This window comes from Jaculus jaculus, chromosome 5, assembly GCF_020740685.1.
Source record: "Jaculus jaculus isolate mJacJac1 chromosome 5, mJacJac1.mat.Y.cur, whole genome shotgun sequence".
Taxonomy (NCBI): domain Eukaryota; kingdom Metazoa; phylum Chordata; class Mammalia; order Rodentia; family Dipodidae; genus Jaculus; species Jaculus jaculus.
Genome location: NC_059106.1, coordinates 80,329,637 through 80,344,355, shown reverse-complemented (window position 1 = coordinate 80,344,355; position 14,719 = coordinate 80,329,637). Strand labels below are relative to the sequence as shown.

General features: G+C 41.7%; 1 protein-coding gene across 1 annotated transcript in view; it reads right to left on the bottom strand.

The window, feature by feature from the left end:
- Positions 1–14,719, bottom strand: part of Zswim5 (zinc finger SWIM-type containing 5) — a 188,695-nt gene that overhangs the window by 20,092 nt on the left and 153,884 nt on the right. Inside the window, exons 5-8 of the mRNA XM_045149577.1 lie at positions 14,288–14,467; positions 6,967–7,143; positions 2,971–3,117; positions 2,378–2,515 (exon numbers count right to left, since the gene is read on the bottom strand). Of these exons, the coding sequence (XP_045005512.1) occupies positions 2,378–2,515; positions 2,971–3,117; positions 6,967–7,143; positions 14,288–14,467 (642 nt within the window). The remainder of the gene's footprint in view (positions 1–2,377; positions 2,516–2,970; positions 3,118–6,966; positions 7,144–14,287; positions 14,468–14,719) is intronic.

The following is a 14,719-nucleotide window of genomic DNA, read 5'->3' as shown; positions in this document are numbered from 1 at the left end:
GCTAAGATCACAAGAAAATTGTCATAAATTCTGCTTTCAAGTAGCTTATAGTCTAGTAAGAGATATTAATTTATAGACAAATTGTAATGCAGTGCACTAAACACTTAAGTTTGTAATGTTTAGTGTAGGTAAATTCCACATCTTGGCTATTTTGGGACTATTAGGCTATTCCTCATGTGGGATAATGTTCAGAGAATACTATTAGGTAGGTAGGTAGATACCTGAAAAGTGATTGGTGTAGATCTCTCCTTTATAATCAGCAGCATATAACTACAGGGCACAGTAGGGCTTTGATTACTGGTCAAAAGTATAAGATCAAGCTAGGGAAATGGCTTAGTGATGAAAGACACATGCTTGCAAAACCTGCTGGTCTGGGTTCAATTCCCCAGTAGCCACATAAAGCCAGATGCACAAAATTTGTAAGCATCTGAAGTTCATTTGCAGTGGCAAGAGACCCTGGTGTGCTCATACTCACTCAAGCAAACAAACAAATAAATATTAAAAAAAGAATAGGACCCGAGTCATATATCTGACACTGGGTAAAGATATGGCATTCTAAATTGTTCAAAAGATCATAACACTACTATCTAGCTGGAGGTTCTTTGGTAAAGAATAAGGATATGCCAATTCCTGCCCCCCCTTTTAAAAAATATTTTATTGGGCTGGAGAGATGGCTTAGCGGTTAAGCGCTTGCCTGTGAAGCCTAAGGACCCCGGTTCGAGGCTCGGTTCCCCAGGTCCCACGTTAGCCAGATGCACAAGGGGGCGCACGCGTCTGGAGTTCGTTTGCAGAGGCTGGAAGCTCTGGCGCGCCCATTCTCTCTCTCTCCCTCTATCTGTCTTTCTCTCTGTGTCTGTCGCTCTCAAATAAGTTAAAAAAAATTAAAAAAAATTTTATTATTAATTTTTTTGACAGAGAAAGGGGAGAAGAGAAGGAGAGAGAATGGGTGTGCCAGGGCCTCCAGCCACTGGAAATGAACTCCAGATGCATGCGTCCCTTGTGCATCTGGCTTACATGGGTCCTGAGGAATCAAACCTGAGTCCTTTGGCTTTGCAGGCAAGTGCCTTAACCGCTAAGCCATCCCTCCAACCCCCTTTTCTTCACGCATGTGTGTGTGTGTGTGTGTGTGTGTGGTGTGGTATGGTGCAGATGTGTCCCTTTGTGCACATGTGTGAAGGACAGAACATGAGGTGTCCTCCTCCATTGTTCATCAACATGTTTTCTTGAGATGGAGACTCTCACAAAACTGTAGGGGTGCAGTTTTCGGTCAGGGTAGCTGACCAATGAGTCCCAGCAATTTTCTGGTTTCTGCTTCCTACAAGACTGGAATTAGAAGTGGCCACACCCAGCTGTTTATTTGAGTGCTGGGGAATTAAACTCAGCACAAATCAGGCTCTCACAGGCCCTCATCTTGTGCAGCAAGCAAGCATTACTACCTTCTGAGCCATCTTCCTAGTTTCTATTTTCCCCTCTTTTAAGAGCTAATCACATGTGACAGAAAAATGCCCTTTAAGAAGCTTGTTCTACAAGCTTTAGAAATAGTATAAAGCCTACCTAAAATGTAGGTTGACATATGGTTTCTCTGGTCATTATCCAGTGAGACCTATGAGAATGTTCTGCTCTGAAATGGTCCCCATGAGCACTGTCCATACTTATTCTTGGGAGAGAGCTCCACTTTACTTTGTAATAAACTATCTTCTCTACTATAACACTATCTCATCTAAATTCTTTTGCTGGAGATCACAAGGATGGGAGAACACAATGAAATCCCAGTAATGGTATTATGTGACATATTTCAAGGGATGGACTTTTTTTGTTTTTGAGACAGTGTCTTACAGTGTAGTCCAGGCTAGCCTCAAACTTGTACCAATCCTTCTGTCTCAGCCTCTTGAGTGTTCAAGGTAGGGTCTCACTCTATGCCAGGCTGACTAGGAACTCACTTTGTAGTTCCAGGCTAGCCTTGAACTCACAGCAATCCTACCTCAGTCTCCCAAGTGCTGGGATTAAAGGCATGTGCCACCATGCCCAGTGCCATACACTCTTGATGGAAGTTCTTTCTCACTTTCAGACTACTCTGGAGTTCTTACTACCACTGCTAAGATTCTTCTAACCTTTTTTATTCCCCCCTGGAACTGTTTAAGTGTTCATGGCAGGGAAATGAGAAGAGTAAGGAAGCTGCAAGGTAACATGGGAAACTAGGACAAGGCCAGGCTATAGGGTGAAAAAGAAAAGCTGGAAAGAATAGAAGCCTGTGGAAACCTTTCAGGGACACTCAGTTTGGATAAGATGGAAATGGCTGCAGGAAAAGCAGAACAGACTTTGGCAGATAAGATGCAGCTGCCACAGGTGCTGTCTTGTTCCAAGCTGACCCTTATACCTGACACTTCCATATAGCTGTCATCATTCAGGCGGCAAGCCTCGGTCAGAGTGAGAAACAGGCAGCCAATGGGATCCAGGGGGTGGCCCACCCAGCCCTCCAGGTTTGTGATTGTTGTTGTTCCTCTCTGCAACAATTCTGGAAATGAGCAGATTCAAAGTATCAGACAGTGAGAGAGGCACATTGTTCTTTTCCTCTGTATTGGTTTCCTATTAGTCTCAGGCAGGCCTTGACCCTGAGGGTCAAGGTTATATCTGTGGTTGACAGTCTGATCACAAATTTACCACCCAGCTGTAATATTATGTGGTCTGAATTTAGATTTCCTGCTGGTAGTGCATATGTGGATACAGATTTGCAGCTCAAAAAGGGTCTTAATAGGCCTCTCATTTGCAGCATGAAGGAGGCAGGCAAGCAGTTGTTTCCATTCTACTGTCAACAAAGCTGAGATTCATAAGAATAAAGTGAGGCATTTCTACTCAGGATCCTACTGAGGATTACATGGAATTCTCTGAATGAAAATCAGATTCTGGGTCTTTATAACTTCTGAGGATTTTGTCAGTCTAAAAGGGTTAGAAGATTCCTAATCACTATACCTTTCTTCTGATGCTTGTAGATTTCCAGCTGCCGCTGCTGCTGCAACCTCAGAGTATTAATAATGGCCACTGTGAGTCTGAGGGCCTCTTTTGGGTAACCATGAGATCGCAGGGCATCAACTCGAGCACAAGCAGTAGGCACATGTTCTATCACATAAGGAGAAAATATTTTGGTTGAATTAAAATTTCAAATAATAAAATCTTACCTTTTTTTTGTTTTGTTTTTGTTTTTCGAGGTAGGGTCTCACTCTAGCCCAGGCTGACCTAGAATTTACTCTATTCTCATGGTGGCCTCGAACTCATGGTAATCCCCCTACCTCTGCCCCCTGAGTGCTGGGATTAAAAGCATGCACCCCACCACGCTCGGCTAGAAAATCTTACATTTTTAAAAATCCAAGTTAATACTTTATTCAAATCTAAATACAATTAGGAAGTCATGATATGTTTTGCTTATGAAATAAGATGATTCAGAACCAGTTTATTGTAGTAACACATTTTATAAATTATATATCATTACTATCTATTTAATAATAATACATAAAATTAGAGAACCTCAATTTGTTTTACTTAGGAAAGTTCATGCTTGACAATAGTAGTTTGTATTCCCAGTTTCTCAAATTCAATTGGAGTATCTAAACAGGAACTTTGTGTGTGTGCAGTACATGCATGCACCTGCATTGCAGATGCATGTACCCTGTGTGTGTGCGTGCAGGATGCAAGAGAACACTGGGAGTTTTTACTAACATGTTTTCTTGAGATGGCGGGGGGGGGGGTGTCTCTCATTGATCTTGGAACTTGGTGTTTTTGGGAGCCCCAGTGAGTATCCAGTCTCTGCTCCCCATTAGACTTGGGTTACAGATGTGTGTGGCCATTCCCAGCTGCTTATGTGGATGCTGGTAAGTTGAACTTAGGGAGTCTCAGGCCTTTTGAGACATGCATACTGTGTGTCAAGTGCTCTTACTTGCTGCGCCGTCTCCCTCACAGTGTTGTGATACAATGTAGAAAGTCACCAAACCAGGCTGATAGAATGTAGTATGTTTCTGTGAACATGTGTTACAGGAATCCAGTGGAGGGAGGCAGCAATTAGCTGCCTAAAGGGAAAAACCTAATTATCAAATGACTTATTTTGAGGCAGGGTCTCATATTGCCCAAGCTGTCCTTGAATACATTATATAGCTGAGACTGGTCTTGAACTCCTGATCCTCTTGCCTCTACTTCCCAAGTACTGGAATTACATGCATGTGCCACCATGCCCAGCTTCATTACCAAATGATTAATAAATTCACTTATCAGTCCAGCCAGGTAGTATGCTGGACAAGGTAGATGGTGGGCCTGTAATCCCAGTGCTGGAGAGGCAGAGGTAGGAGGACCCCTGGAGCTCACTGTCTAGCTAGTCCAGCTTAATCAGTTTGCTCCAGACTAATGACAGACCCTTTCTCAAAACAAGGTAGACTTCATGCCTAAGAATGATACCTCAGGTTGTCCTCTGACCTCCACATGTATGAGTTCACACATACATGCACACTCACACACACTCTCTCCCACCCACATACGAACACATACACCATAAACACATACACATGCAAAAATGATTATAAATCATTTCACTGAATTAATTAAATAAATTACTGGATTAATCAATTTCACGTTGTTGTTGTATATTTAGGTGGTTCCCAATTTTCACATCCACACATTTTAACTGTGCTCATAGAGCCCCTCAGCTGTATGCATATTCTTAATTATACCCTGGGATAAATTCTAATCTGTAGAATTGTTTGACCAAATAGTATGAATGCATTTGAAAGGCTTTTAATTGTTGTTGCTGGATTATCCTTTAGAAAGGCTGCAAGCACTTATATTTCTATTTTCACATGCATGTTAGGTTTTTTTTTTAAAGTTTATTTATTTATTTTTATTTTTGAGAGACAGAGAGAGGCCGAAAGAGGCAGAGAAAGAGAGAGAATGGGCATACCAAGGCCTTTCAGCCATTGCAAACCAACTCCAACCGTGTGTGCCCCCTTGTGTGCATGTACGATATTACATGCTTGCACCACTTTTGTGTCTGGCTATATGTGGGACCTGGAGATTCGAACAAGGGTTCTTGAGCTTCGCAGGCAAGCACCTTAACTGCTAAGCCATCTCTCAAGCCCAGCTTGTTAGGTTTAGGTTTTAATAGTATTGGATCAAGACTGGGGATATAGCTCAATGGCAGAAGTTTGCCTAGCATTCATGAAGCCCTAGAGAAAGATAGATGACTAGATGGGTCTTTAGGGTGGTGACCTATAGTGAGTTTGGTTGAGGCTTTGTTTGTTTTTGAGGTAAGGTCTCACTCTAGCCCAGGCTGACATGGAATTCTCTCTGTAGTTCTAGGCTTGCCTCAAACTCATAGTGATCTTCCTACCTCTGCCTCCCAACTGCTGGGATTAAAGGCATGGGCCACCTTGGTTCAGGATTAAAAAAAAAAATTATTTATTTGAGAGAGAGAAAGAGGAAGGGAGGGAGAGAGGGAGAGAGAGAGAGAAAGAGAGATAATGGGCATGCCAGGTCCTCCTGCCACTGCAAATGAACTAAAATGCATGTGCCACCATGTGCATCTGGCTTAATGTGGATCTTGGGGAATCAAATCTGGGTCCTTAGGCTTTTGCAGGCAAGTGCCTTAACTGCTGAGCCATCTCTCCAGTCCCCCTTATCTCTTATTTTTTGTCTTTCTCAAATTTTTTCCAAATCTGGGTATATTCCTGTCCTTTTTTGTTTTGTTTTGTATTCTCAGGGTGGCCTCAAACTCACAGTGATCCTCTTACTTCTGCCTCCCAAGTGCTGGGATTAAAGGCATGTGCCATCACACCCAGCTCCTGTCCCTCTCTTAAAAGCCTCAACCAGAACATCTCAGGGAGAGATCAGTTCCCCTTGCTGGTGCAGACAAACTCCGGATGCATGTGCTACTTTGTACATCTGGTTTTATGTGGGCATTGGGGAATAGAACCTGGGATGGTAGACTTTGCAAGGAAGCACCTCCAACCTCTTAGCCATCTTCCTAGATTTTATTTTATATTTTATTTATGCTTGAGAGAAAAAGAGGGAGGGAGGGAGAAAGGAAGGGAGAGAGGGAGAGAGGAAGGGAGGGGGGAGAGAGAGATAGAGAGAAAGAAAGAGGCAGATATATAGAGAGAATGAGTGCATCAGGGCCTTTAGCCGCTGCAAGTGAGCTCCAGAAGCATGCACCACCTATAGCATTTGGCTCATGTGGGTCCTAGGGAATCGAACCTGGGTCCTTTAGCTTTGTAGACAAGTACCTTAACCACTAAGCCATCTATCCAGCCCAATATTTTATTTATTTATTTTTTCGAGGTAGGGTTTCACTCTAGCCCAGGCTGACCTGTAATTCACCATGTAATCATCTCAGGGTGGCCTTGAACTCACTGGTGATCCTCCTACCTCTGCTTCCTGAGTGCTGGGATAAAAGGCATGTACCACTACACCCAGCTCCAAGATTTTATTTTATTTTATTTATTTTTTGGTTTTTCAAGGTAGGGTCTCACTCTGGCTCAGGCTGACCTGGAATTCACTATGTAGTCTCAGGATGGCCTTGAACTCTCGGCAATCCTCCTACCTCTGCCTCCCGAGTGCTGGGATTAAAGGCATGCGCCACCACGCCCGGATTTTTTTTTTTTGGTTTTTTAATTTTTATTTATATATAATGAAATGATGCCTAATGGCATCATTTGTTAATACTATTTGATATGTATTAGCTCCTTTATCTTCCTAAAATTTAAGAGACAGGATATGAATTTCCTATTTGAGATTAGTTTACCTTAGTTAAGCATATATGCAAATATCTTAGGCTTTAAATAAATAACCTGAGTTGATAGTAAAAGTTCCAAATAAGCTCTGAAGACCCTAAATTATAGTTGTTATTTCTGGCCCTTATGCACATGTCTCACCTGGGTCTGGCATGAAATAAGATTGGGCTTTGAATTCTTAGAGGGCTAGACTTACCAAGCCACAGCGGCTGACCATGGGAATTAAAGAGTAGTCGCTCACTTTCCCGCTGGCACGCAGGAGCTGTATATAAATCACTGCTGATTATTCGCTGTAGGTGGCTATCCTGCCAGTGTAATTCACGGCCTTCGATGGCTCTAGTGAACACTGTTCGTCTTGGCCGGGATAAGGAGTCTGAGGAAGAGATGAATCAACATGGTATTAGATAATCTGAAGTCCTCAGCCCTGGGTCTTCTAGAGGGTGGAAGTTGATAGGTGTGTTTGACAGCAATCATCTATGTGTTATGTTGACTCAGTTTTATCTGTGCCCTTCACCCGAACGCCGTCCTGTTTCTGAAGAACACTAATTTCTACTGGAATTCAGAGCTACATGAAAACTCATAAAGGCAGTGTACTCAGCTGCTCAATAATGAGGATATAAACTGTTTTCTACAGAAGTTACAGAAAGAAAGAAGCAGCTAGGTAATTTCCCTAAGTAATCCATTACTTGTTTCATTTGCAGCATGACCTTTATCAGACAAAGAGCTACTATGAAATTCATTTTCAAAGCTGATATATGTCGGCTTATAGTTTGATGCTGGCAAAAGACTGACTTGTTTTTGCACTGCTATATCTTGCTTCAGGAAAAGGGCAGAGAGATAAGGTGTACAGATAAAGTAAGCTCCTTTCTTCTTTAATTTTTTTTTTTTTTTTTTTTTTGCCACAGGGTCACAGTCTAGCCCAGGCGGATCTGGAGCTCACTCTGTAGTCCCAGGCGGGTAAGTGCCACCATACCTGCCTTTTTTTTTGTTTTGGTTGTTTGAGGTAGGGTTTCACTCTAGCCCAAGCTGACATAGAATTCACTATGTAGTCTTAGGCTGGCCTTGAACTCACAGTGATCCTCCTACCTGTGCCTCCCATGTGCTGGGTGGGATTAAAGGCGTGCACCACCATGTCCAACTAGATGGCTCTTTTTTTTTTTATTTTTAATTTTTTTTTCAATTTTTATTAACATTTTCCATGATTATAAAATATATCCCATGGTAATTCCTTCCCTCCCTCCCCACCCCCACATCTTTTTTTTTAATCAAAAATAAACTTTAGTAATTTTATTTATTTTTTGGTGTATGTATGCAGTATGTATGTGTAGGGGGGATGTATGCACATGTGTGCACTCCTATGTGCACGAGGGACCAGGAGACATTGCTATCCTCATCTATCACTCTTCTGCCTTATTTCCCTGACACAGAGTTTCTCACTGAACCTGGTGCTCTCCATTTTTTGGTTAGATTGGCTGACTAGGGAGCTCTAGTGATGATTCTAGTTTACTCTCCACCTCAGCACAGGGGTTACAGACATGAGGGACTATGCCCAGGTTTTACATGGGTGCTGGGGATTAAACTCAGTTCCGCATGCTTGCACAGCAAGCACTCTTACTGCTGAGATATCTCTCCAGCCTCTCTTTTTAGTTCTCCTTTTTTTTTTTTGAGATAGGATCTCACTCTATCCCTGGCTGACCTGGCACTCACTTTGTAGTCCCAGGCTAGCTTTGAACTCAGTGATCCTCCTACCTCTGTCTCGTGAGTGCTGGGATTAAAGGTGTGTGCCATCATACCTGGCTCTCTCTCTCTCACTTTTTTAAAACCACCTTCTTCTATCATCTTCTAGATTGCTGAGACTATTCAAATAAATAACCTGCTATTAGTTAACATTGTTGATAATATATAAAAAGGTTCAGAGCAATGCCAGACTCATTACTCAATACAACTTGAACCCAGTCTGTCTTATCTTATTCAATCTCACAATATAATATTTCCCCCATTTTTCAAATGAGTTAGCAGAGGCCCAGAGGGGCAAAGTCCCTTATGGGAATCCAGACTGGTTCTTCATCTGGAATTCCCCACATAGGTTAGCCCTACCTTCTTAAATGGCTTGTAAACTCTTCTTCAGTTCAATTTTTATTTATTCAAATTTATTTATTCAAACAGGGGTGTTTGAAACATTGTCTCAGACTCATTATGTTGCTGAGGCTAGTCTTGAACTTACATCTTCCTGCCTCTACTTCCCAAGTGCTGGAGTCACAGGCATGTGTCCCCATAAGCTCAGTTCTTAACGAAAGAACATGTGATCACACAGATCTTCATAAACTAAGGATTAAGTGGACTTGTGGAAATGGCAGTCAAGAAAATGAAAAAAACCATAGAAAGCATTTAATTGATGTTTTGCTAGTTGTTTTTTTTTTTTTTTTTTCCCCGAGGTAGGGTCTCAGTCTAGCCCAGGCTGACCAGGAACTCACTCTGTAGTTCCATGCTGCTTTACACTTACAACCATCCTCTTACCTGTGCCTCCTGAGTGCTGGGATTAAAGGCGTGCACTACCATGCCCTGCCAACCTAGCTAGATTAATGGCAGTTAAAAACTACTTGGGATCATGAAGCGAAATACACAGATACTTTCAGAGATATCCAAATTAGGTGTGCATGTGCTAATTTATATGAGAAAAACAGACAGAGTCAGAGGATTCAGACTGAACATAAAAAGAAAAACAACCAACATATTCATTCACTTAAGAAAAGTCCTTGGACTCTGGTAATCTTTTTACAATTTAACATCCCCCTGGGTATGGGCTCAGATGTTGAAGGGTGTTATTAGAGTAGCACTGATAGCACTTCTTGAAATTGATTCTTCATGTTGTTCCTCAGTTGAGCACATTAAAAAAAAATTTATTTCATAGATCTGTTTTAATTTCATCCCTCAGAGAATACATTATTATTTTTAAAAATATTTAAATTTTTTTTTATTTATTTACTAGAGAGAGAGAAAGAGGCAGAGGCAGATATAGCAAGTGAGAGACTGGGCATGCCAGAGCATTCAGCCACTGCAAATGAACTCCAGATGCACGGACCACCTTGTACATCTGGGTTATGTGGGTCCTGGGGAATTAAACCTGGGTCCTTTGGCTTTGCAAGGAAGTGCCTTAAACGCTAAGCCATCTCTCCAGCCCCAGAGCATACATTATTAACTAAGAGATGCTGGGCAAAGGTTATAAAAAAAGGGAAAAAAAATATTTGGGATGAGAACACAATGATGCTTCAACTGGCTGGAGTCTTGGCCTTCATCCCAAAGACCTGGGAATGACCATGGTCTGTTTAGCACATAATGGGGACTGGGATCCCACTGTTTTGTAATTTGCCAAATCATCAAATTATTATGCCTAATATATAGCAGATACTGCTACAGGTGCTCAGGATATTCAAATCTCTGTCTTTATTGATCTGATCTTTATATTCAAGAAGGGAGATTTATCATAAGGTTCTAAATACTATCTAAAACACTAAAACAGTCAGGGAGAAAGGAAAGCTGATGTTAGATATTTTATAGTCTCTAATAAGATAATACTTGTACAATTGGGTGCTTTGATGTGTGCCTTAGTCCTAGCTACTCAGCAAGCTGGAGGAGGATAACTTGAGCCAGGAATGCAAGAAAAAAAAAAAAAGGGTGTGTGTGTGTGACATTTGAATACAGATGTGTAGAAACTGAGGGACAACTCAAGAACACTCAAGGTGGAAGAAGCACTAAGTTCTGAGGTGGTAATGTATATAGTTTTTAAACTTTATTTTTATTTATTTCTTTGAGAGAGAAAGAGAGAGAGAATGGGCATGTCAGGACCTCCAGCCACTGCAGACAAACTCCAGACACATATGTCCCCTTGTGCAGCTGGCTTACATGGGTCCTGGGGAATTGAACCAAGGTCCTTTGGCTTTGCAGGCAAACACCTTAACGACTAAGCCATCTCTCCAGCCCCCTGAGGTGGTAATATATTTTGAGAATATTTGAGAATAGCAGGGAGGCCATTGTGTTGGGACTGGAATGAGCAAGCTAATTTGTCAGAGAGAATTTAGTGGACCAGAGTGATAAGCAGTAGAGATGAAAAGAGCTAGGACTCTGGGTACATTCTGGAGCTAAATGCAGTAAGATTTGTTCATAGATGAGATTGACTGCTACTTAGAGCACCTTACTTGCAGTTTAGATCAAAGGTGAAAGAGAAAAATCAGGAATGATTCTAAGCTGTCCTGGAATTCCAGCTTGGGACTCAGAGGCAGAAGAATCAAGGATATGAGGCTTGCCTCAAAAAAACCTCATTCTGGGCTGGAGAGATGGCTTAGTGGGTAAGCGCTTGCCTGTGAAGCCTAAGGACCCCGGTTCGAGGCTTGACTCCCCAGGACCCACGTTAGCCAGATGCACAAGGGGGGCGCATGCGTTTGGAGTTCGTTTGCAGTGGCTGGAGGCCCTGGTGCGCCCATTCTCTCTCCCTCTTTCTATCTGCCTCTTTCTGTCCCTGTCTCTCTCAAATAAATAAACAAAAAAAAAATTATAAAAAAAAACCTCATTCTGAATCAAAAAAAAAAAAAAAAAAACAAGAAGAAAGAAGGGAGGAACATGAAGTTAATATATAAGCAGATATACCAAAAAAAAGGATAGATGGCTCAAGCAGTGTTGAGAGCACTTGGTTGAGAGCATGAAGGCCTGAGGACACATGAGAGTTTGGACACACTGGAGTTTGAACCCCAGGATCCACATTAAAAAGTTGGGTATGGCCATGCATGCCTGCAACTCCAGTTCCATAGGGGGCAGAGATCAGAGAGTTGTTGGAGCTCACAAAAAACCACAAGCTTCAGGATCAGTAAGAAACTTTAGCTCAAGTAAGAACAGGCATGTGGAGGTTTGAATTAGCTGTCCCTCATAAACTCATGTGTTTTGATTGCTTGGTTCATAGCTGACGGAAGTTTGGGAGGTGGAGTTTTGCTGGAGGAGGTGTGCTTTTGGGGGCGGGATTAGGGGGTGCCAGCTTTCCTTTGCTAGGACTTGGCTCACTCTCCTGCTGCTGTTGTCTTCCTGATGTTGGCCAGGAGGTGATGTCTAGCTTCTGCTCTATCATCTTTTCCTTGCCATTATGGAGCTTTCCCTCATGACTACAACCTAAAATAAAACCACTTTTCCTATCAGCTGCTTTTGGTTGTATGCTCTGTCCCAGCAGCACAAAGGTAATTGCAATATAGTAGAGGAGTGATGGAGCTGGAATCCTAACATTCCACTCTAGCCACCCAGGTGAGTGTATGGTGTGCTATTTGGGAACATACTGTGTAGACACTACACACACACCTCACATTAAACACACAAACAACACACAAAAAAGGCACGAAATATACAAGACTGGAGCTTAGAGGAAAGGTTTGGGCAAGGGATACCCAGGAGAGTCAAACATATACATATTTATTAAAATGATACAATCACCAAAGTAGTATAGAAAGAGAAGTGCATTATTAGTAACTGAGTGCTGGGCATTTAAAGCATTTTTAGGATAGGAAGTGTGTGTGGGGGGACAGTAAAGCAGACTTGGGAGGAAGAACCAAAAGAAAGTAGTCATCAATCAAATGGTGAAGATGCCTCAGGAAATGGTCAATGTGTCAAATATTGCCAAAAGGTTAATTAAAGATTCTGACTAAGGGCAAGGCATGGTGGTGCATATCTTTAATCCCAGCACTTGGGAGGCAGAGGTAGGAGGATCACCCTGAGTTCAAGGCCACCCTGAGACTATAGAGTGAATTCTAGGTCAGTCTGGGCTAGAGCAAGACCATACCTTGAAAAAACAAAACAAAACAAAAGATTCTGACACAATATTTAGCAATGGATGGTATTAATGATCAGTCACTGTGACAGACATAGCTGTCTTAGAAATGGTGAGAATAAAAACCTGACTGAATGAACTCAAGGGAGAATCAGAAAGCAGAATAAATGAAGATGGTAAACATACACCATTCTGTGAATGATTTTTCCCTTTCCCTCTCTTTGTAGAGTATTTCCATTTGGGGGAACTTGGGAAGCTTAATGAAATGACAAAATTGTAGCCTTTTCATGGCTCATTACCTTAGTTATCTTAAAATACACTGACAACTAATTATGGTACAGTAGAAGTGAACCAAGCAAAAACAATTATTTAGGTTTTCTCTTTGAGGTTAAAAATGCCAATAGTTATTACTTAGAAGAAAAGGGACTAAGTATAAAATGAATGTCTGATAAAATCACCTACCAATAAAGACTATCAATGAACTATAGAACAGTTGTCAATATCAAATAGCCTGAGTTAGAAGGAATGACAGTGATGTAAATGCTTGATACCAAGTGGTCTATGTGGAACAGTGGGCTTGAAGGCAGAGGGCACAGTATCACTGTACTTGGATTCGTCTTAAGATGAGGCAGAAGTCCTGGCCATAACTTGGGAGGATGATCTAACCAAAGATCTGCTGTATAAACATTTGAAGAAAACAGAAAGAGAAACACTATAAAAAGATATGGTCAAGATTTTTTTTTTTTCTTCAGGGAGAGGCTGCTGAAGATGTAGTTCAGTTAATAGAGTGCTAGCCTAGCATGTATGAAGCCCTGGTTTCAGTTCCCAGCACTACATAAAACCAAGTATGGTGATGCCTGCTTGTAACCACAGGTTTGTGAGGTAGAGACAAGAGCACCAGAAGTTCAAGGTCATTCTTGGCTGCACAGTGAATTATAAGCCTGCTTGAGCCAACAGTCGTGATTCTTTTCTTCCCTTCCTCCCTCCCTTCTCTCTCTTTCTGCTTTTAAGGTAGGGTCTTGCTATAGCACAGGCAGACCTGGAATTCACTATATAGTCTCAGGCTGGCCTCAAACTCATGGCAATCCTCCTACCTCTGCATCCTGAGTGCTGGGACTAAAGGCATGCACTATCATGCCTGGCGTATTTGCTGTTTTGAATCCCCTTTGAAGTAGGTTTCTTAAATTAGACAATTTAATACATGTATATAATGCATTTAGATCATATTTATTTTATTACCCTCTCTCGTCCCCCTCCCACTCTGGACCCATTCCTCTTCTCAACTAGTCCCCTTTCACTTTCATGTCTTTTTAACTTTTTTGTGATTCAATGAGCTTAATTAGGTTTCTTGTATAAGCATGGTTGGAGGATTGAAAGTAGGTCTTCTAAGCTGCCCAAATGACCCAAATGGAGTCCCAGATCCACTAGACACAGAGAACCTGAAGGCTAGAGAGGAATCATGCAGAGAACTCTAGAACTTTATGCTGGCCACTGCCAAGACACTCTACATGTGGAAAAAGACAGCATCCCTAATACCAATGACAAAAGCTTAGTTCTATTTAAGATTTAGCATTTTAAGATTAATAAAAATATAGGCTTCTCTTATCTAAGATTGTAATTTTGAAGGCCATCATTGTCGTTTATACTTTAGCCTCCCACTTTCTGAAGTTCTAGGCAAAAGAAAACTAGCTAAAAAGGATACTTGGCTCACCTGAGCTATGATTGGCATTCTGGGAAAGTGCATTGGTGATATTGGGCAGTTCATGGCCATAATTTCCATCTTCTAGAGGACAGACATCCAAGTCACTCCACTTCTTTAGTTGCTGTAGCCAACAGGATTTCTCCTCTAGTTTGCAGTGCGGATTTAAAATTATGCACACCCACAAGGCCCCTAAAAGATAAAGCAATCCACATTCTTAATACTTCTCCTTTGATACATGTGTTTCATTGTGGGGTGAAGAGAAGATTTCCAAAGCAGCATTTAGAGATGCATCTTGGTGGCAGAGTGCATGCTTAGCATGCATGGGTCCTCAGTTCAATTCTTAGCACCAAAACTACCACCCCAATGCAACATCAGCAAAAGACCCTACAGAAACTCCAAACACCAACAAACTCACAAGCCCATCAGCTTCTCTCTTTCTAT